Here is a 23,929-nt window from a genome sequence, read left to right on the forward strand (position 1 = left end):
TATTTAAAGTGTATTTCTTATCTCAGAAGTGCCGCTGTATATTTCATCGGTGCCAAAGAAAACAGCCACACAGATACTCTCGGCACAATATGTTCTACAGCAGTTTATCAGGTTATCTCAAGATCAGCACACACACGGCTCATCGTCTTTAAAATACACTCCATGAATTTAACTGGGTTAAAAGTTTGCAATGGATGTTCGGATTACCACTGCATTTCAAATAGTTTCTTAGTTTCCATAACCTTTTTAACATTAATGTTTTTATTGTTATATTACATTCAATGTTGTGTTTTCTTCCGTTTGGTTCTTTGTAATTGTAAAGTGTATTGGGAGCATGCTGCGTGCTGCTTCTGCACTTCTGCACGGTTGATTTAAAATGAGTTGCATGAATCCTAAACAACTTAAAGTACCCACATCAGAAACACGTTTTTCATTGCAGAAATGCAAACGTTAATAAACAGATTTTGCCAACAAATTAGAATCTAAACAGGATGTGACCACTGTCCCCCCCCCCCCCTGTCCTTCACTGGAGTCTGGCATCGATTAGGATTTCTTTCCTTGCTAACATGAAACTACCGAATGTGAAAATGTATCATATCAGTCATGAATCAAGAACAACTTGAAATATAATTTCTTTTAATATATTATATATAAAAAAAAAATAATAAAAAATAATAATATATATATTTAAATCTATATATATATTTTAAATATATTTAAATATCATATCTCATATATTTAAATATATTTAAATTTACCATATATCTTATACATATATTTATATATCTTTTTAACTATCCTTAATATATATATCTCTACATATCTTTCAATATATTTAAATATACTCTAATTTACACCTATTATTTCAATATCTCTCCTCTCTCTTTCACTTCATTATTCAATTCTATCCCTCTATATCTATATATATTTTCACTTCTTGATTTCTCTATCTTTATTTATATATAAATATATATTATTGGCATAATTCAGCTTTCTTTGAGAAAACCGTCAGTCCTCCAGGTTATAGAAAGTTCTAATAGTAACAGGTCAAAGTCACCTGGATTTGTCTTTGCTCTCCCCGTGTGACCTCATTGACTTTCTTGTGATATCAAGGTTTGAATCACTCGAGAGTCTAAATGCCAGGAAATTCCCAGCTGACTCCCAGCTGATGAATAACACAAACAAGGTTTTAAACGTTTTCCCCTCTCTTCTCTCTGACCACCCTCATCTAGATTTAACTTTTGAGTCCTTTCAGAAAATAAGTAAACAGTTAATAATAGAGAGATTGAGTTTCCTCCTACCTGAAGATGAAGATGTAGAGGACCGACAGGTTGAGAGGCAGACCCAGCACGAACTCTCCAATCATCACCCAGGAGAGGGTTTCATATGTGACTGAGTTGGGTGCTTTGCAGTGGTCAATCGTTCGATTTGTAGACATGTTTTGTTGTGGGTACACAGGAGTCATTGAGGTAGCACTAACAGTAGAAGAAATTGCTGTCAAAGTATCCCTGTTTTATGCAATGCTATCGCAATAGGAAGGATATGGGTTAAAGGTGTTTCCAGGAAGGTTAAGTCCTTTGGCTTTGAAGGTGGTTGTAGCTGCCTCTTCACTCCTCAGGCTCCGGTTCCCCTTCTCGCTGTGATCCGTCAAATTCAACAGCACCCTTCTGAGAGCCTTACAGTGAGTGTGGAGCTCTGTCAAGACTCGGCCGGCGTGCCAAAAACATACTGAGGAAACATGCACCGTAAGCGCAGCATGAACTGAAATACTGAAAACACAGAGAGGAGGAAACACCCTGTCTGTCGTTGAGCCTGTTAACCCTTTTTATACGAAGCTGCTACCGATCTTACAAAGAGGAAGAATTAGTTGTCAGCTGGAGGTGGGGTTTAAAGAGAGGGGGCTTAGCTGGAACAGAAGCATGGCATGGAAGATGCATCTCAAAAAGCCTGTGGCGACACAGATAGACCCGCGATAAGAGAAGGTGACATGCACAAAGTTTCTGTGTTACGCAGAAGGTGATAAACTAGAAACTCAAGGTTCAAGGTGTTTTTTTCGGGGGGGGGGGGAATTCTTGTGAAATTCTATCGAAACCATCATGCCTGCACATGTCTAGATGTATTCCCAGGTGTTGTGACGAGAGGAGTGGGAAAGAAATGAAGTTCTCACGGGGACAAGATGCATGTTGGTACTGCACATTTAATATTAACACACAAACTACATGCATTACAATTCTTATTATGATTCACAGGGATGATGTCACACAATGAGTTATAAATAAAAAGAATAAATAACAATAAAAAGCCTTTGAAGCGTGGACCCCTGCGCTCCTGTGTTCACGCACTAACAACACGGACCTGATAAGATAAACACGATCATTGCAAACGTAAACTACCAGACTTCACTTTCCTGCAAGTGAAGTCTGGTGGAGCGTGACAGACGGGTGACACTTTGTCACGCTCTGTCCCAGACTTGACGTAATATTGCACCAAAGAGCCGCATAACTTCTGCAACAGGACACATGTCTAAACACGACGGTGCATTTAGACATCGGGTCGGTTGCACCTCTGACCACAATAGCCCATTTTTAATATGCATTGCAACATGGCTTTTCTGCCCACGGAAATGTTGTGTACCGTTCCAAAGTACGGACGATTCCAATCACACACCTCTGATCCGAAAACTCCTTCTAAAGCTAGAAAGATAACAAACACTCAAATATGCCAATACATTGAGAGAACACAAGATAGACTTCTGTGTATTATGTGCACGGGGAATTAACGTGTCAACGCAGAAAAAAAAGGAAGTGCTAAAACAGATGCATATTATAGATAAGCAATCTTAAAGTCGAAAGCACCGTGTGGAGAGGCACTTGGCATGCAGAGAATCATCTGAAAACATAAGAGAAAATATATTCTATTGTCTGCAAGGGGGGGGATTATGCTGCTGTACACAGCACTGCAGTGCACCGAACACACAGTGCAAACTAAATGTGAATTATTGCACTATTTAACAAGGCTATTTGCTTTTAATGGTGTAATATTGTAGGATTATACTATGTGTTTGTGCATCCTCTGTACAAACGATGCTTTCATTTGCATTTCACCACAACATGGTGATTTAGCCTCATTCAGTGTTCTGCTGTTTACTTTATTAACTGTTTGTTTTCTGCATTGTGACGTCAATGTCATGAAGAATCCTTGAGCATATTGTGATCATGTCGCTCGGCCTTATGGAGGACAAACTCCAGTTCACACGGCTTCAACTCATCTTCACACACTTAGAGCGTATTCAGACCCTTAATCCTTTTTGGTTTTTTTGACCAATATGAGAGCTGCTCTGTCCTGATTCTGTTTGTTTCAGTTCACAGCAGAATGAGGGAGAAGTTGTGTCAATTAAATAAATATTTAAATAAAATCTCTCTTAAATAAATGTTGCAGGATTTGGGAAAAAGAGTCTGAAGCATGGCAGAGAATATCAGAGTGATTCCAATGCAGTCCGGACTGAACGTTGCAGTTCGGTGAGTTGTAGGATGGAAACGTGCTTTACATCCTCACAATATCACACTCCACCTTGTGCAACTGCTGTGAAAGACGGATTAGTCCATGTTGAAAGGAGAACTGAGGTATCTTGCATTGATGTACCTGCATAGCGTGCGCCCCGTGTTCAGACACACACACACACACACACACACAACACAGACACACAGACACAGATCTCGTCCAAACTGGAGATGTTGCAGTGGGGTCTGACGCCTCCATTCCTCAATTCAGGGGAAGACCAACATCCTCCATTGCATGAAATGATGCACACAAACTGAGTTTCTGAAAGTCTCCTCGCTGGAAGGAGTTTTGCAAAAGGTCCTTAACCTTGTGTGTAGACGAAAACACAAAGCTTTTAAAAAGATGTACGTGTGTACGTATGGAGTAGGCCTCTGTAATTATCCACCTTTCGTTTTACAGCACCAGTAATGACGACGACAGTCAGTTGTTTACTTTGGCTGCACTCGGTGTGTTATATATCTGCCTGCATGTGTCAATGCCAGGAAGCATTTGGCCGGTGGTTTGGTCTCCCACACACACCTCGTGGAACTTGAACGTGTTATTTGACATTCTAATCTGCTTCTCTCTTTATCTCCGTCTCAGTCTCTCTGGAAGGTCTGATGTTTCCTGCCTGTGTGCTCCTGCACTGGATCATGAGCTCAGAGAAAGTAGGTAGTGTACGAGAGCTAAAGTGCTTCCTCTGATCAGGACTCCGTTAAATAGATGAAGTCTCGGTCACTCGACCTTCTACACGTTACTGAAAATATGTTGTAAAGAAAGTTGGGTCCACTCAGCTCACCAGCTGTGGTAGATGAAACCTTTGCGTCAGTGTTGTGCATGTGAAGTGAGCACATCTATAGACACACCTGGGCCCATATCTACGTTGGAAAGCCATTGCACATTGCACACTATGTCCCCCTTTAAAGCTGGAGTGCAGGACAATGCTGACGACGGGGAAAGCTCTCTGTATTTCTCAGTACCCTGGAGTGGTGCAGGAAGGAGGGAGAGACCGCGAGGAGTGTGTCGTAAAATCCAAGTGTCTCCAGATTAGAAATACATTTAGTAGGAGGAAGGAGGACAAACACAGACGGGGCGAGCTCACCTGCAGGCATGAGTGGCATCGACAGTGTTTGTGTAATGACTCTCACTGCCAGAGGGGGGAGACAAAAGCTCTGCACTCCAGCTTCATGATGAACTCTGAGACTTCTTTAAACAAATGTTAAAACAGCAGCAAATGTTGGGGGTGTATTTGTCCTCTGATCTAGGTACGGTCATACTTTATACACGTGGAACACCTTTTATATCATTTAATATGTTCCTACATAGTTTGTTTGGCAGTGTAATAATTCCAGCTCTCATAACTCTTTAGCTTCCCCTCACATGCTTCCCTTTCTATCCCTGTCCCGTCCATCCAGCCCCCAGTGTTCCCAGGGTCCTCTCCTCCATCAGAGGGAAGGAGGCCCGAGGATGGTCCTGTCGCCACACGTCACAGCCCCGGTAAGAAGTAAGAACTCCCATCAGACCCGGTGCTTCACACTAACATGTCTGGTCCTGTTATGTGTAGGGTTAGAAGAGCTACGGCTCCAACTTGAGAGTTAACATTTAAACAATTCTTCACGTCGGTGCTTTAAAGTGTCTTCACTTTCACTCCTGCTGAGGTTTTACTTCACATTCATTTATATAATAATGATTAAGATCATCTTTAAGCTTATTTGACATGTTTTGGAGCGAGGAGATTAAAGCGCGCTAACGTTAGATCGTGCTTTGTTGTTCATTGTGATCGGTCATAAGGGCGGCGTGCCACTTGTGACTCAACAGGAGTCAAAACCACACCCGCTCCTTTTCCCGGGACAGAAGTTTCCAGATTGCTTAAATGCATATTGACTCACCGCTGCTCTTCATGGGAATGTTTGCGTGACGCCGTCTAAACACCTGACGGGCCGTTAGAGACAGAACCTTAAATGCATTTACTCCAGATCAAAGTGTCACCTTCAGGCGACAATATATTTACACATTCACATGTTACAGCGGTGAGAGTGTTACGCAACGCCACGAGGAAAAGCTCACTTTAAAATGTCAACGTGTGAATTTCCTGCTCTGTTAAACATTTCTTTCTGTTACCACGGTGACACAGTAACATATTATTATCATTACTTATTTCACTCAATCTGTCTTACGGGGTCGTATAACCCTGAAATCCTTTTGAGCAGCCGTATCATAGGAAACGTCAACAGCAGCAGTGTCATCAGCGCTCATGAACACCTGATGATGCATGTCTCGCCTGGTACATGGGGGGGGGGTTGTTAGTTTTACAATTAGTGGCAATAAATGAGAGATGTTACTAAAAGAGCTCATGTCCTGCTTGTGTGATGCAAACACTGCACGTTTACAGATATGCTTTATAGATATATACTTTGTCAATATGTGTACAAGAAGGAGTGACACACACACACTGAACATACATCAGCACTGACACGGCACGGTGTCTTTAAGGTCACAGTGCTCAGTGACCTCACTGCACATAGTCCCGTGTGCAAACCAGTTGTGTACGCAGCAATGATTGTCAGCACGTGTTCCCGTGTCGATGGAGGCATTTATCTTCTTCCCCTCTTTCTCCATCAGACGCACAAAGAGAGTTTTCCTCACTAATTAGATTTTATGATGAGTTAAAGTTTAGTAAGTTGCACAATGTTCCACAGCACAAATGTCTCATTGTGTCTCACACAATGCTGTGACGGATACAAAGCAATGGTTTCACTTGTGATGCACCCAGAATCACCAGCTGTGATGAGCAAGCCATCTATTTATATCCAGACAGTGAGTAACGGACATGCACTATTACTGTTGATGACGTCATCAAGGTGACCGCCCAGGTGACTTATGGGAATTCTGTGAATAAGTCTGAGTATTGTTTGTTCTGTAAATCATTCACTTGTGAAGTGTGTTCCTGGAAACATGGGATTTTCCTGGTTCTCAGAGTGAGATGATCTTTAACACGATGTTCCCATGAAGCTACACTGCTCTCTCACTTACAGGGATTAAGCTTGAATCCATGTAAAAACATAAAAGGCAGCACAAGTTTATGGTTTAACTTAACTTAGTTTACATACCTTAAGTTAAAATAGGTCAACGTTTTCCCAAAAGGTCTTGTGAGTTAAAGTGCTTCCATCACCCGGTCGCCTCCCTGCGCGGACGTTGAGTAGAAACATATTTAAACTGAAGTTTGTTTTATGTTTTAAATGCAACAACTGTAAATACAAACAAAAACAAACATTTCCCTCTGAAGATATTCGACAAAGCAGTCGTGTGGGAATGAGAGCAGGCTGCATCTTTAAATAACCAGTGGATGGTGAGCATTTACACTTTATTATAAGAAAGTATGTACAGCACATTTCATCCCACTTCTCTCCACATACATGACTGTTAAGGATCAGCTTCCTGTCTGGACCATCAGGGTCGAGTCTTATTTCCACCACGGCCTCAGTTACACGCAGTCACGCAGTCACACAGTCACATGACGGCCTTCAACACTAAAGCTGCTTCGACTGTGAGCTTACATTAAGCTTGTGCGAGATGGGTCTCATTTTGACGGATAAGATTCTTCTTCTAACACTTTTTATCGTCACAAGTACTCGCCGTCCAAAGGCTAACAGGAAAACAGATGTGCATACTTTGGCTGACGGGGATCCCCCCTAAAACAAACCTCATGTTTGACCAAATCCACCAGCGTTAATATCTTCTAGAAGCAGAGTCGCTGCTACAGTACTGAGCACCACATGACACACATCTTCATATTTACATATTTATAGTTTAAGCTTGAATAGAAACTTAAATAATATCTATATCTTGTCTTCACAGCGCACTACCTTCAGTCCTCTTTCAGAAGTACATTTGTTCGGGGCACACTGTCAGTCTCAGGTAGTAATCCTTTAGGGTTGTGCAGGTGTCACCATTTCAAATGACATTATTGCGCGGAGGCAGCGTGGAGTTTCCCATTGAGCTTTCTGTCGGCACTTGATCGCCTTTCAGTAAGAAAGGGAAATAAGTGGAGAGATAGAGCCCTTTAAACTTGGTGCTGCAGAAGCAGTAGACCAGCGGATCCAGCAGACAGTCCATGTAGGAGAGCACCATGAGGCCGTCAAACGCCACCGCCGCTTTATCCTGAAAGGACTCGCGCCACTCTTGGACCCGGGCGATCAGCAGAATCATCCTGGCTATGGTGCAGGGGAGGAAGCAGACGGAGAACACCACCATGACGGAGGTCACCAGGAAGACGGCTCTCTTCAGCTTGGTCCTATCGCCGACTGTTTTCTTCCTGAGGCGGTTGACGATGTGCACCGTGCAGTAGACCAGGATGATGAACGGGATCAGAATCTGAGTAAAGAAAACCACTTCTCGCAAACTGTCCACCACGTCCTGAAACCAGAGAGGAAGAAATCAGTTTAATCGTCTTGTACAACAATCAACAACGAACTCTTCTTCTCCGCTCTTCTAAATATAGTTCATGTTTCTATATATATTTAAGTTTTATCAGTGAAATGCTTTTCTCTGTTTTTATATCACAATAAACTGATAAAACAAGACTTTTAAAGACGATTAATCTAGAAAACAATCAGCAGATTAATAGATAGTTGCAGCCCTAAAAAGTACAATAATTCACAAATATAGTGAAATAAAATGGAAATATTCTTTAAAATTGTACTCAAATTAAGCACTAAGTCTACTAACTTTACTTTTGAACTGTGAACAGGTGTATGTAGAATTTATAACAGTAAGAAATATATAACCATGAATTAAAGTCACTTCAAACTATTTAAACACAAACTAAAAGGCCATAAACACGATGTCTACTGTACACAAACACATAATTATATATAACGTGTGATAAATCTAAAATAAATGGCATCTCCTCCGATTGTTTGACAATATTAACTTGGTTTCAGCGCGCACTGTGCTCCTGTCATGTGTGGTGCAGTCTGACACAGTCCAGATTTAACACCACGTCTGTGTGCAGATCTATCTCTGCAACACGGCTGTATCTGAGCTGTTGAAGGAGATGAACCCGCGTTAGTGATGAAGCCTCTCGTCACCTTCATCACACAGATGTAACACGCTCCTCTCTGTTTTGCTGAGTAACTGTTTCTACACAATAACTGTGTATTGCACAAGTGACGCAGCTTCTGATGTGATGACATCAAAACGTGCTCGCTCAGCACAGCGTTGCCACATTGTTACAACTGACAGAAACACATGACACACACACACACACACACACACACACACACACACACACACACTGCTGCACAATCATTTCCCAGTTGGAATTTGTTATTTTCCACTTGGCATGTCACTAACCTCGTGCACTACACCCGATTCTTTTGGGACTGATGGTGAACAAACCTACCAATAACAAACAAATGGAATTGAGATGCATCGTGACACTTTACCTTCACCAAAGCATCTTGTTTACTTTCATCGGGGTTCTGGCTGTGGCTGTTGCAGCAGTCAAAGTTCTTGAGCATGGTGGGGATAGTGAGAGGCAGCAGAAGCAGCCAGATGAGGATCGAGATCTGGGGAGACTTCTTCAGGGCTCGCAGTAGATTCTTTCGACCAGGGTGTACCACGTTAAAGTATCGATCGATGGAAGTCACTGCCAGGAAGGCGATGCTGGCTCCTCGGTTTAAAAACAACATGAAGAGCATAGCTTTACAAACTTTGTCGTTGTCACTCCTCCTCTCTCCGTGGATGAAGTTGTACGCCTTTATGGGCAAACAGAAGAGCAGGAGGATGTCAGCCAACACCAGGTTGAAAAGGAAAACGTTATTGGTGTTGGATTTCCAGAACTTCAGCTTGAATATGAAGAGGTGGAGGACGGATGCATTCAGAGGCAGAGCCAGGATGAAAATCACAATCATGACGGCTGCATAGAATTTATACAGAGCCGTGTTTGTGGCCAGGCAGTCCTCGATGCTCTGGTAAACAGTGCCGTTTGCCATTTGAACAGTCAAACACACTTGCCAGGGAGTGAGAAAGGGGTCTTTTCTGCAAACAAGATGAAGAAAAACTCGCCAAACAAGTTTCCTCAACACCTTCAGTGTTAATCCTCCTATTCTTCTGTCAGTCCTCGAGGGGTTTCTCCGGTTTGCAAAGTAATTCAGGTTAAAACGTCCTGTTCTGCGAGAGTCTGGAAGGGATTCTCTCAGTGTGCAGAGCAAATGGTTGACAGATTCTTTGAGTTTGGTTGCAGTTCAGCTCTGTGCTCGTAGCTCCGCCTTATACTGAAGCCTGAGGAGGTGAGTCACCAGCTGCTTCTCCACCGCAGGACCAGTTACAAGGGCTACGACCAGCCTGTAGCACTAAACACATAGAACCCAAGCTCTGCTTCTTAACAGGAACATAAGACTTGTTAAACGCCTAACTCATCACAAAGGTGGTAGCATTTCTTTTAGTGTTAACATTTGGTAAAAGTCTGCATGCCGTGTGAAGCCCAGACAAGCCCTAGATCGAAACAGATACTAATCGCTCCAGCTGATATGAGTTGTGACAGGCAGCCAGTCGTATGAGAAAAACGTTATGAAAACATGTTAACTTTTTGCAAAGTGCTTCTATTTCCTGCCACAAACTGTGAGAATTAACCATTTTCTGCGACTCTGAGGATTCAGTAAATCCCAGAAGCTGCTGAATGACAGCTTGCGAGCGTGTCCCCTCTCTTTGCGCCTCCTCCACAGATGCTAAAAATGCTAAAGAGGGATATTTAGAGGGAATTTTCTCCTTAGAGTACGCAGATGTGGATCCCTGGGAATTAATGATGTGTGTACGTGAAGGCAGGAGGAGATGGACATAGTGCTGCTGTCAATGTTTTCTACTATGTAAGGAAAAGTCAATAGGCTTGCACGGAATGTTGCGTCCTAAGGGAGGAGGAAGGATCAGCTTCGGGCCTCACAGTCAACTCTGCATGCCTCGACCTCTGCATGCTTCAAACTCCTTCTCGGCTTCAGCGACAAGTCTAGACAGCTCACAAACCTGTTGTGGCGATGTGAGGAGGACGTGACCTCTTCCCATATCTGATGCATGATCTAAAAGCCGCCTTTAATAAACTAAGACGAGGACACGAAACGTCAAAGCAATGAACACAGTTACATACAATAAATGGTTTTACGGCTTCATTGCTACAGATGATTTATGAGTTTATATTTATACTGAGTGAATGTTTGATTTAATCTCCCGTCTTAGATTCGTGAGATGAGTACCTTTTCTGACCCTTGACCTCCTCTGCTTACTCAGTCAGCTCTGCAGAGCATCAGGGTGTAATGTGAACGCTTTGTGGCTCCTGCGCAGCAAGCCTGCAGCCGTGGAGGATTAGTTTTACGACCAGGATTGATAGGAGGGCAATTTCATGTCGTATATATTAACACCATCGCTTTTATTGTGGGAAGTATTAATATTGTGCTTTCCATGTTATGATTCATTGATTGCACTGTAACATTCTCAAGTGTAGAGCGTAGGTTGTTCCAAGCTCCACGACTTTAGTTTGTTTTGTTGCGATTATTAACCGAATGTGATCATGGCGTGTTTATTGTGAAGCGTATCTCTGCAGCATCAGAGGAAAGTGTGAAGCCTGTCAGACAGATTAACAATCACACTACTGTTCTCAGTTTGTCAAGCCAACCTGTGACTCCAGTAACACTTACTGTAAAGCTGTACCTGCTGCAATAACTCACAGCCGTGCAGAGTTTTCTCACTGTCATCCATACTTTCTCACAGGAGGCTGAGATGTTTGGCACTCACATACCTTCCAGCCTGCACACGGTCAAGCTTTCCTTCGCCTCCTGTCCTGCAGATTCACTCTTTTCTCATCTGCATTAATATACCTGATGTTAAACTTTCCCACTCTGATGCATTTATATCTTCATGCATAGATACCACCACAGGGACGGATCAGACTGTACCCGAAGATGGAGAGCAGGACCCAGGCCGTCCCTCTGGAGGGAGGAACATCCGGCCTGCTCACCCTGAACACAGGTACAGGACAGCCGGCCTGCAGCTCTGGAGGATTTTGTGATGTTACTAGTAAACCACTTTACAGCAGAACTTAACTGTGCTTTGATATTATTTGGTATATTATTTTCCTTATTTTCCAAATATAATTAAAGTGTTTTTTCTCTTTTCTGTCGTCAGGGTTGGAGAAGAGCTGAAGGTGCATGAGATCTCTGAGCCGAGTCAGCTGCAGGTATATTGCATAACTAATATGTACAGTTACTGTGGCATTGTGTCCTGTACTGTAGGACAATTGGCAGATTAGACACCACCTGGAAGGTACATAATAAACAACAAATCGCAAAGTCTCACATATATAAAATAAGATACCTCCAGTTCTGAAAAGTGAAGCCAGTACGGAAGAGCCTTAAAGCTGCATTCTCTCTAACATCCAGCAGGGGGCGACTCCACTGGATGCAAAAAGAAGTCCGGTTGTATAGAAGTCTATGAGTAAACATTTTCCTGATGAGTTTAATGTCTCAATCTCTAGTTTCAAGTCTTCTGCAACACAACATGATGTTCATTTAGTAAATGTTGTTCCCATTTAGAGTAAATGAAGCAGGGTGTACTTTAGGGCGGGGCTACCTTGTGATTGACAGGTCGCTACCACTGTGTTATCATCTTCCAATTCGAACCCTTTCACAGTGTTTTCAGTTAAAGAAAGTTCATTGTAGCATTTTGGTGGCATAAACGTCCAAAACATACAATTATTTTGGATAACGTTATATAAAACATGAAAAAGTATTCACTCATATTTCAACAGACTTTTATTCGGCTTTCATCACAGAGCTATGACCAAATAATAATAATATGAATTAATGAAGTGTATTGAACTGAAAGGTCATTTTGTCTGCCATTTGTTTTCATATAATTATCCCGGCATTGTGTGTCGAGTATTATACTATCGCCCTTTTAATCCCAAATCATATTAATTGGAGGATCCATTAGATTGCAACCTTTCATTGGCAAAAACCACCCAAATGAACACAAACTAGAATACATTCTATTAAATGTCAATGTGAACATTATTTTTGTTCAATCTCTGTTCTTCAGACTCTCAGTGGGATGATGAGGTTGGCAGAGAAACGTTACTTCTTGTGGGAGGATGAGGGCGCTTCCTGGATGGACAGAAATAATTTGAAGGTCACTGATCAGCCGGAGCTCCAGGGGAGGGCTTCCCTCAGCCTGCAGCAGCCCAGCAGGAAGTTAACCTCTGGCCTCCAGAGGCGCTCCTCCGCCTCATCTACAGTCTTTAAAGACGAAGGAACGCAACTGGAAACCTTCCAGTCTTTAACCTTTCAGCCCGAGCATAGCCGAAAGTTGGAGACTTTACAAGACGTTTGCGTTGGTCCATATAATCCTCAGACACCCGAGTGCAGCCAGAGGGAGAATCAAACCAACCAAGTATTTCCCCGGGTCCAGAGCCAAGAACAAGCCTACGTCAACACTCCTCTCATGCTCCAACGTGAAACTCTGCCTATCCAAGTAAAACAGATTACAACAGACGGAGATGAGAAAGTTGTGAAAGCTTATGACCCTCATTCCAGAGAGTCAAAATGCAGAATTAATCAATTACTGTCTGAGCCGACGCCCTCTGTTAGCAAGTCTTTCACAGAGAAAAGGGTGAGGCACCGAGAAGACGAGATTAAAGGCCCGTTTGAAGTCACAGCACCTCATAGAAGTACGTGCGTGAGCTCATGTTCTGCCACCTCGGAGGGTCGTTGGGAAGAATCCCCGCAGCAGAGCAACACACATGTCTGGACACAGCAACATGCCAGCGCTTTGACGGACAACAGAGTTTCCCCTGGGGCCTGGAGAAATCAGGAAGTTATTGTTAGTTTTGAGAACGACCACATGGAGAGCGTCTCAAGCTCTAACATGGAAACTCTATCCACAGTCTGCGATGAAACAAAAACACATTTCCATCTCTGCCAGTGCAGCAAGTCAAGGCCAGGAAGCAGCGAAGGCTCAAACTGGGCCAAAGGTCAGAAACAAGCTACAACAACAGCATTTTGTCTTTGTGCGCCAAACAACACAAGTCGAGTCCCGACACCTCTGAATTCATTTCCCACGCACTCCACCGCAAGAAGCACTACTGGTGGTGGCAGTCAGGATGAAGATAGATCACCCTCCCAGTGTCACCACTTTCCCAAGCTCCCATCCCCTCCTCCCTGCCTCGGCCTCCACGGTTCACACTTTAACCTGTCAGGGGACGACTACGCCAGCGAGGCTGAGGAGGGATGGATGTTCCCGGGGATCCAGAAACACGAGAGGAGTGTTGGATCTGGATTAGACCCTCAGCAACAATCCTCTTCCTGCAGCTCTAGCACAGACCATCAAACTCAGGGTGATTCTGATATTTATTTCACATATTTCAGCCTACAACTAGCCACAAGTTTAGCGACTTATTCAGACCATCAGGGGAAAAACAAGAAATATATCTAAATATATTATATTGTAATTCTTGCAATGCTGCTCAGTAATCGCAGTACACCGCTCTCCTGCAAGCGGTGACCAACCACAGAGCTTTATGCAAATGAATGTGCGATGACGTCATCTGTTGAATGCCAGTAATACTACTGTCATTGGAAAAGATTTGGCAACACTGGACACAACATTTTATTTCCCTCTGCTCGGTTTTGTAAATGGAGCCTTTGTTCTCTTGGGAGGCGACAGAATTCCAAACTGATGGTGTTATTATTCTTTATCCGTTACATTGTGCAATCAACATAATCACAATGATGAGTTAAAGCAAAAACATTTGCCTGTTGCCGCTTTAAGGCCCGATTTAACATATATTTAGTTCTGGTTTTAAACCCATCTGCATCTTAAAATCGTAATTGTTTTCAACAAACAAAAAACAAGTTCTTCCCTCCAGGATCCAGTTCTCTTTATGACAGTTTGCATATATTGTATTCTGTATTTTACTATATGTACACAGGGCTCTATCACCATGCACCATGCGCCAAGTGCCCGATACATTACAGCAGGGCGCATTAGAGTTTTTCTGGAGTTTTTAATATAATGATTCACTTTTAATGTAAGCAATGGGAGAGAACAATTCTCTAAGTCATAATTCTTGAAGCTGTCTTTTGTTCAGGGCGTCAGAACACGTTGAAGCTTCAATCACTGACATCAGAAAGGAAACCTGACGCTCCACATGTTGCAGAAGCGGCACAAACATCGAGCGGATTTCTCAGGTAAGAAGCAGCTTGTGGTATTTTCTGATCGCATGCGAAATGGAATTATTTTCTAAACCTACTGCACTAAATTATCACCTGATCAACAATCTGACATCTGAGCAGCCCTGCTTGGGCCCAGGAAGGATGTTGGTGTCCTTTTATCAGTTCAGCGTAATGCTCGATGAAGCTTCCTTTCTCTTTTATCGTCATATCTTTTCTTTCCTTCTGCAGATGGCACGCACATCACATGTTATTCAAATGATATACAAAATGCCGCCACTCGCAAAAAACAAAAAACAGTTTTAGAAGATCATAATGAGATTAAGGGAGGATGAAGTTTTCTTTAGACTGTAGTCCCTGACAGACTCTGTTTAACTATTACAATAATAGTTAACTGTGTTGATGCCATCATAAGGGCAATACTTTATGATACCTGCAAAAATAACATTTTCCCATCAGTCTCAGCTGTACTTTGTGCTCTGTGAACAGCACACGTTAGCATGCTAACACACTAAATGAACTCTTATAATGTTCTGCTTGTTTCCTAAGTTGCTCTGTTTATATGCAGAGAAAGAGAGGATGAGACCGATGAGCTGAAGAGAGGCTGCGGACGGGGAGACGAGAGTCCGGACGTGAGAAATCAACAAAGTCTGCACAAACTGCAAACCACTGAAGTCCAGGTCGGTTATTGGGAGGAGAAACTTTCAGTAGACGAGTTTAAAAAACAGTTTTTCCTTTTATTTACACAATTAATGTCATTGAGGTCTCATTTAAAAGAGACGCTGATTAGGACACAACAGTAACACGACATAAACCAGCAGCACTGGATCTACTGTACAGGCTGCAGCAACACAGAAGAATAATAAGATTACACATTCTTCAATCAGCAACGATATTTGGCAACTATAACTGCTTCGGTGTTTCTCATGACATCATTGAGCTGTTTCACAACACCACCTCTCCCGCTAAGCTGCACATATGTCCTTGTGAAATGGCTGAGTAACCCTTCTCTGTGTCAGAGCCATGTCTCCATAATAAGTTACTGACTTTCATTTCTGAAAAGCTCCAGTATTCCCTGAAGCCATGAATACCGCCCACACCTACTGTACAGCGTGTATGTTGCAGAACTGGTAGCACCGGTGTTGCATTGTCGTATGCATTTAGTAGCTAGCGAGCTCTTTAATGGCTCTACTCAGCGTTGCCTTTAAATACAAGGACACAAAGTCTGAAGTAAATGTGAAACTTGCACTCGACAACAAGATTGTTGCAGAGGTTGCCCATGAAAGTGGAGAAGGGTGCTGCTGGGAAATGACCTGGGAAACATAAAGAAACTTAAAGAAACTTAAAGGAACATAAAGAAACATAAAGGAACATAAAGGAACATAAAGGAACATAAAGGAACATAAAGGAACATAAAGAAACTTAAAGGAACATAAAGGAACATAAAGGAACATAAAGGAACATAAAGAAACTTAAAGGAACATAAAGGAACATAAAGGAACATAAAGGAACATAAAGAAACTTAAAGGAACATAAAGGAACATAAAGGAACATAAAGGAACATAAAGGAACATAAAGAAACTTAAAGAAACTTAAAGGAACATAAAGGAACATAAAGGAACATAAAGAAACATAAAGAAACTTAAAGAAACATAAAGGAACATAAAGGAACATAAAGAAACATAAAGGAACATAAAGAAACATAAAGGAACATAAAGAAACATAAAGAAACATAAAGGAACATAAAGGAACATAAAGAAACTTAAAGGAACATAAAGGAACATAAAGGAACATAAAGGAACATAAAGAAACATAAAGGAACATAAAGGAACATAAAGAAACATAAAGAAACATAAAGGAACATAAAGAAACATAAAGAAACATAAAGGAACATAAAGAAACATAAAGGAACATAAAGAAACTTAAAGAAACATAAAGGAACATAAAGGAACATAAAGAAACTTAAAGAAACATAAAGAAACATAAAGGAATCTCACTAATGTTCAATTTACCTGCAAAACTTAGAAGGTGATAATTATTGTGCATTTCATTTTGATGATTTTCCTGGACAAGTTTCTCCCTGTTGTTCTAAAGTCGGTCTCCTGCTTGCCATACAGGAGACGTCATTATTGCAGCTTTGAAACCTTAAGGACAGGAGGCGTGGGGAAAGCTGCTTTTATTTGACTTACCGACACTGTGCAAACATTGCTTTTTGTGAAGAGTGAGAAACTACGTGTTTCCCAGGAGCTCAGAGGGATGCAAATGTTCAAATGTTATTATCTCCTCTTTTACATTTTATAATGTCATATTATTCTGAATTGCAAAGCAACATCTGCTGGTGATTCTTGGCCGATCGGGAACGTGTAGAGCTTGTTCTCTCAGATAATAGATACTCTACTGATCCCAAGAGAAATGCAGACATCCTACAGCTTATAAGACGCATCGAGAGACACAGGAATACAGGATAGAAACATAAAGGAACATAAAGAAACATTAAGAAACATAAAGAAACATAAAGGAACATAAAGAAACATAAAGAAACTTAAAGGAACATAAAGAAACATAAAGAAACATAAAGAAACTTAAAGGAACATAAAGAAACACAAAGAAACATAAAAAAAACATAAAAGAACATAAAGAAACATAAAGAAACATATAGAAACTTAAAGAAACATAAAGAAACATAAAGAAACATAAAGAAACATATAGAAACTTAAAGAAACATAAAGAAACACAAAGAAACATAAAAAAACATAAAGAAACATAAAAAAACATAAAAGAACATAAAGAAACACAAAGAAACATAAAAAAACATAAAAGAACATAAAGAAACATATAGAAACATAAAGAAACATATAGAAACATAAAGAAACATATAGAAACATAAAGAAACATATAGAAACATAAAGAAACATATAGAAACTTAAAGAAACATTAAGAAACATAAAGAAACATAAAGAAACATAAAGAAACACAAAGAAACATAAAAAAACATAAAAGAACATAAAGAAACATAAAGAAACATAAAGAAACATATAGAAACATAAAGAAACATAAAGGAACATTAAGAAACATAAAGAAACATAAAGAAACATAAAGAAACATATAGAAACTTAAAGAAACTTAAAGGAACATAAAGAAACTTAAAGGAACATAAAGAAACATAAAGAAACATAAAGAAACATGAAGAAACATATAGAAACTTAAAGAAACTTAAAGGAACATAAAGAAACTTAAAGGAACATAAAGAAACATAAAGAAACATAAAGGAACATAAAGAAACATAAAGAAACATAAAGAAACTTAAAGGAACATAAAGAAACATAAAGAAACTTAAAGGAACATAAAGAAACATAAAGAAACTTAAAGGAACATAAAGAAACATAAAGAAACTTAAAGGAACATAAAGAAACATAAAGAAACATAAAGAAACATATAGAAACTTAAAGAAACTTAAAGGAACATAAAGAAACATAAAGAAACTTAAAGGAACATAAAGGAACATAAAGGAACATAAAGAAACATTAAGAAACTTAAAGGAACATAAAGGAACATAAAGAAACTTAAAGGAACATAAAGGAACATAAAGAAACATTAAGAAACTTAAAGGAACAAAGGAACATAAAGGAACATAAAGAAACTTAAAGGAACATAAAGGAACATAAAGAAACTTAAAGGAACATAAAGAAACATAAAGAAACTTAAAGGAACATAAAGAAACTTAAAGGAACATAAAGGAACATTAAGAAACTTAAAGGAACATAAAGGAACATAAAGAAACATAAAGGAACATAAAGGAACATAAAGGAACATAAAGAAACATAAAGAAACTTAAAGGAACATAAAGGAACATAAAGGAACATAAAGAAACATTAAGAAACTTAAAGGAACATAAAGGAACATAAAGGAACATAAAGAAACTTAAAGGAACATAAAGAAACATAAAGAAACATAAAGGAACATAAAGAAACATAAAGAAACATTAAGAAACTTAAAGGAACATAAAGGAACATAAAGGAACATTAAGAAACATAAAGAAACTTAAAGGAACATAAAGAAACATAAAGAAACATTAAGAAACTTAAAGGAACATAAAGGAACATAAAGGAACATAAAGAAACTTAAAGGAACATAAAGGAACATAAAGGAACATAAAGGAACATAAAGAAACATAAAGAAACATAAGGAACATAAAGAAACATAAAGAAACATAAAGAAACTTAAAGGAACATAAAGGAACATAAAGGAACATAAAGGAACATAAAGGAACATAAAGAAACATAAAGAAACATAAAGAAACTTAAAGGAACATAAAGAAACATAAAGAAACATAAAGGAACATAAAGAAACATAAAGAAACTTAAAGGAACATAAAGAAACATAAAGAAACATTAAGAAACTTAAAGGAACATAAAGAAACATAAAGAAACATAAAGAAACTTAAAGGAACATAAAGGAACATAAAGGAACATAAAGAAACTTAAAGGAACATTAAGAAACTTAAAGGAACATAAAGGAACATAAAGGAACATAAAGAAACATAAAGAAACATAAAGAAACATAAAGAAACTTAAAGGAACATAAAGAAACATAAAGAAACTTAAAGGAACTTAAAGAAACATTAAGAAACAAAAAAGTAATTTAAAAAGTGCAAGAATAATGATTTTTATTGATAATATAAAAACAGTTTCTGTTTCCTAAAAGCCTCATGAACGCTCATATCTCAGCACAGCTCCACTCCAGCACCAGACTCTGTTTATCAGCAGCTGAATCGAATGCAGTCCAACAACAATCCTGCAATAACGTCTCCCTCCATGAAGGTTGTACTGTTTTCATGTTATTGCGTGATACTGGCAGATGTGTATATTATTTTGTCAACCTAATTCATATCAATGAGGACAGGTGTAACAACAAGCACAGCAAATACATGACCATAAAGTTGAATGAACACTTGTCATTGTTAGGAGCAATGTCTTAATCATGGTGACGAATTCAATGCAACATATATCTTCACGATCTTTCATTAAAATGACATTAAGTGAGTTACTAGAACTGCAAGTAAATAAATTGTCGGCATAACATTTTGAGGATATTTTCTAGAACTATGATGACGTTAAACTATTTAACGAGCATATATAGCTTTTTCCCTCAAAATGTAAGTTTTGATATAATATAGAGATAATTTCTTTAATTTTGCATCTTGTCCCAAACCTTAGTGGTGAATAAGACGAAGGTGTTGCATAATGACGTGCTGAGCACCGGTTGGGTTTTCCGATGACACATCCCAGTTTTTACTTTCGTTTTGACTTTAATCAGCTTGAAGGTATTTCCTGTTTCCTGAGGGAGACTGTTCATCAGGTGTGATGCAGAGCTGGAAAACACAGCGTTGCGCTAAACAAACATTTACAAACATACTCCCACGTCTTCAGGTCAACACATGAGTCACAAACGGTGTGCTACGTGTGTGTGTGTGTTTGTGTGTGTGTGTGTGTGTGTGTGTGTGTGTAGGCCCTCAGGCAGCAGATGGAGACCCTTCAGCAGCAGTTCAAGCAGAGAGAGAGTGATTGGTCCGAAGTTCGACACCAGCTGGATGAGCTGATCAGAGAAAACTCTGAGTTGATGAAGAAACTCACAGATGCGCCACAGTGCCGCCTGGTGGCCGGACGGTGTACTGCACACACACACGCTCACGACCAGGAGGGACGGACAGAGGTAAGATACACCGTCTGGTCTCCTCTTGAAGTCACAATCTCCCCCATGTTATCCAGTTTTTCAGTTCAATTTATGGTGAATTTCAATATATTTTATTTAAAGCAGACATTGCAATATCTCGTGCGTGTTTTATTATAAAGAAGAAATCTATTATTACCTAATAGTGTCCAAAAACTGTTTCAAATGAGCGAGTCAACGTGACCTGAGAGGAATTTTTATGTTGAAATAAACACTTATCATGATGTTACAGTCAAACTGTAGTGAGGAAATAATAACTCAGAACATTTTACAGGTTCAAACGCATTTTTAAAAACAACACATTGAAGGAATATGAGATGGATGATCGGAGAACAATGTTTTTATCTGTGTTTTGTTTGTTTTATTCGGATTGAATTGTTCTTTTGTTTTGAATTTTCCATCGATATGATCGAGGTGTGTTTGGCGAACACTGGGGTGGAAAGTTTCAATATTTGTATAATAATAATAATATATAAAACTTGTAATATAAGTAGTCAAGGCATCGAGCGCCAAGTAACACAACTCTTCCCTTAATACCTTTTACATTTTTAATGCTTCTTCTATGCAATTGTTTTCGTTCAGTTAAACACTTAAAGCTCCCGGCCTATTAGTGCATTTAGCTTCACTGCTGTGTAAATCTAGTGGTATCATATTATTCCAGCATATAATACGCCGTTAAGTGGTCTTTAAGCACCCGGCAATAATTTATGAAGACGGACAAAGGGTGGCGTCAAGGCGCTGACTAACCTCATCAAATGTTTATGCAGTGCAAGTGGATCTGCTCCTGTGCCAGTTGTGTCGCTGCACAGACCTGATTTTACCTTCACAAAGTAAAGAGTTATAACCTTGTGTGGAAACAATTAATAAATCAAGGATTGAAGCTCTTTCAGGGAAAACAAAGAAAATATTTCATAGAAATAATCGTATTAAATAAAATGTTCCCTATTAGAGATGTGAAATTTCCTCAAATAATTCCAAAAAAGAGAAATCAAACAAAAAATGTGTTTAATTCACCATAAACTGGATGACTCTTAACCACCATGTTGACAATTTTATACCGATTATTTCTTTATTCAAGTACGGCACAGATACGGAAACTAGGCATGATTTCCAATGTTATTTTATACTATTTTAATTCTGCTATTTTTATACTATTTCTATAATGGTACTTCAGACTCATTTACATCAACACTGTGATTATTGTACTGTAAATGCTCTTATTCTGTCTAATCTTGTACTAATTGTTATGTTTTGCTGTGAATTCTGCTATTTTCTATTATTTTAATTCTGCTATTTTATATTTTAATTCTGCTATTTTATGTTATTTTAACTCTATTTTATAATATTTTAATTTTGCTATTTTATACTATTTTTAATGCTACTTCTCACTCATTTACATCAACACTGTGATTATTGTTCTGTAAATGCTCTTATTCTGTCTAATATTGTACTAATTGTTATGTTTTTTCTGTGAAGCACTTTGTGCTGCAATTCTTGTGTGAAAGGTGCTCTACAGATAAAGCTTATTATTATTATTGTTATTATTATTATTATTATTATTATTATTATTCTCTCAGGGCTGCAGCCTGGTGAGACGGAAAGTGACTTCTGCAGACCAGAAGACGAAAACGTTCACGTTCTTCAACGGAGACATCAAACACATTTTGGAAGATGGGAAAGTGGTGAGCTCCTTTACGTGTGTTTAAACACTTCATATTATTTGTCTCCATGGTTGTATTTTTGCGCCACATTGGCCTCAAACAATGTAAATATTAATGTCTTCATCTTTTCATATGATCTCTAACATCAAGTGCGTTTGTGTTTCAGCTGTATTACTATGCTGGATCACAGACGACACAGACCGTCCACCCGACTGGTCTGGAGGTCCTTCACTTCCCCAACAAGCAGATCGGTAAGGGGGGGGGGGGGGGGGGGGGCTGCTGTGCACGAGACAATGGGCCCCACCACCTCGTCTACATTGGAGCAAGACACAGACTTTATAGCTGTTTAGCCTCTTTTTGTTGTTAGATATAAAAGATACACAAAGAACATTTTGAGTCCTACTAAACCTCGTTGTACACATTTGAGGTGAAAGTGTTTCCCATAAGCACCCAGAGTCCTGTCGATATATACGTCTATCATACATATTATCTTTATAGATAAACTGACGACAGTTCGAACCTTCATCTTACTACTGTTGGTTAGTTCACACACTCGTTTATGAACACGTGTCCTTCTGTCACAGAGAAGCGACACCCCGGGGGGAAGAGAGAGATCTTATTTCCAGACCAGACCATCAAGTATTTGGAGCCTGACGGCAGCGAGAGGACGATCTTCTCCGATGGCACCGTCGTTCTGCTCTCACCGTGAGTCTGAAGTCACCGCTTTATCTCAGCTTCAGAGTGTCTGCAGGCTCATGAAGCCAGTGGAAACCCAGGAAGACTAGCCGTCTTAAAGTGGCAGCGAACAAGTATCCCCATAAATAAATAAACCATATTAGTACACCACGAGGTGACTTCATGGAAATCCTCTCATTCTACAGCAACAGCATCTTCTTCTGTACTCTGTGTCAAATGTTCAAACCCAAGTCTCTGTTTAGCACATTAAAGACATTAAGGAAAAGTTAGAACAAGAAGTTAGTAGGGCTTATGGAGAAACTAATTAACAATAATTAACATACGGGATAAAAACAAAGATTGCATCATTTATCAAAGTTTCCAGATAAAGCAGTGATACACAATTAATAGAAATGTACAATTTACATAGAAGTTTATGTTTGCTAGTTGAGTGATTATAAATCTTTGCTAGTTAAAGTCCTTTTCAGATGTTTGTTTTTAATAACAATATACAGAATTTGTTGCTTGTGATGCGAGTAGGTCGTTCCAAACTGAAGGATCGTCTGTATTTCAGTGAATATTGATTAAAGGGAAGACAAAAGCAGAATATGAGCGATTGTCTGACGTTGGCTACCTCATTACCCCAATCAGAGCCTGAAAGCAGTAACGTCTTCATTGTTCGTTCTGCGTCTCTTCCAGGTCGGGTGAGAAGACGGTCGATTTCCCCAACGGTCAGAGAGAAGTCCACACTTCCCAGTACAAGAGGAGGGAGTATCCTGATGGGACAGTTAAGACCATCTACCCCGACGGACGACAGGAAACCAAGTACGCATCAGGCCGAGTACGCACCAAGGAAAAGGACAAAGTTACCATCTGACGTGAGCGTCGTGTGAGGAGGAAATACTTATAGTAGAGTAGAGTTTTAACTTTGTAGCAAGTAAGTCATTCGTTATTTATTGGAATGAGCAGCGATATCACACGACAATGATTCAATATAATTATGACCACTTTTCAACACTGAGGGGTGAAATCACACAACAGTGTTGCTGCTAAACCTGCGCAAATAAGACTAAAAGAAACTCAAATTCTCAGCAAAGAGTGAAA

At 39.6% G+C, this 23,929-nt stretch overlaps 2 protein-coding genes across 2 annotated transcripts; one reads left to right on the forward strand and one right to left on the reverse strand.

Moving 5' to 3' along the window:
- Nucleotides 1-3,462: 3,462 nt before the first annotated feature.
- On the forward strand, nucleotides 3,463-23,929 carry LOC115003886 (uncharacterized). The gene is made up of 14 exons (XM_029425828.1): nucleotides 3,463-3,518; nucleotides 3,961-3,980; nucleotides 4,144-4,208; nucleotides 4,956-5,037; nucleotides 11,460-11,562; nucleotides 11,719-11,770; nucleotides 12,631-13,924; nucleotides 14,678-14,777; nucleotides 15,328-15,439; nucleotides 20,268-20,471; nucleotides 22,067-22,171; nucleotides 22,317-22,401; nucleotides 22,735-22,855; nucleotides 23,525-23,929. The coding sequence occupies exons 1-14, from the start codon at nucleotides 3,463-3,465 to the stop codon at nucleotides 23,700-23,702; spliced, it is 2,577 nt and encodes an 858-aa protein (XP_029281688.1). The 3' UTR covers nucleotides 23,703-23,929.
- On the reverse strand, nucleotides 6,871-9,774 carry gpr31 (G protein-coupled receptor 31). The gene is made up of 2 exons (XM_029462832.1): nucleotides 8,988-9,774; nucleotides 6,871-7,956 (listed from the first exon to the last, which is right to left on the reverse strand). Exons 1-2 carry the CDS (start codon nucleotides 9,534-9,536, stop codon nucleotides 7,495-7,497), a joined length of 1,011 nt encoding a protein of 336 aa, XP_029318692.1. The 5' UTR covers nucleotides 9,537-9,774; the 3' UTR covers nucleotides 6,871-7,494.

Source organism: Cottoperca gobio, chromosome 24 (genome assembly GCF_900634415.1).
Source record: "Cottoperca gobio chromosome 24, fCotGob3.1, whole genome shotgun sequence".
NCBI lineage: Eukaryota > Metazoa > Chordata > Actinopteri > Perciformes > Bovichtidae > Cottoperca > Cottoperca gobio.

What these genes read in the sequence shown, in the direction of transcription:
- LOC115003886 (XM_029425828.1), top strand. Translation starts at nt 3,463, where the DNA reads ATGGCAGAGAATATCAGAGTGATTCCAATGCAGTCCGGACTGAACGTT. An exon ending in CACCAGTAATGACGACGACA is followed by an intron (nt 3,981 to 4,143) that starts GTCAGTTGTTTA and finishes TCTCCGTCTCAG; the next exon opens with TCTCTCTGGAAGGTCTGATG. An exon ending in CTTCCCCAACAAGCAGATCG is followed by an intron (nt 22,402 to 22,734) that starts GTAAGGGGGGGG and finishes CTTCTGTCACAG; the next exon opens with AGAAGCGACACCCCGGGGGG.
- gpr31 (XM_029462832.1), bottom strand. Translation starts at nt 9,536, where the DNA reads ATGGCAAACGGCACTGTTTACCAGAGCATCGAGGACTGCCTGGCCACA. An exon ending in AACAAGATGCTTTGGTGAAG is followed by an intron (nt 7,957 to 8,987) that starts GTAAAGTGTCAC and finishes CTCTGGTTTCAG; the next exon opens with GACGTGGTGGACAGTTTGCG.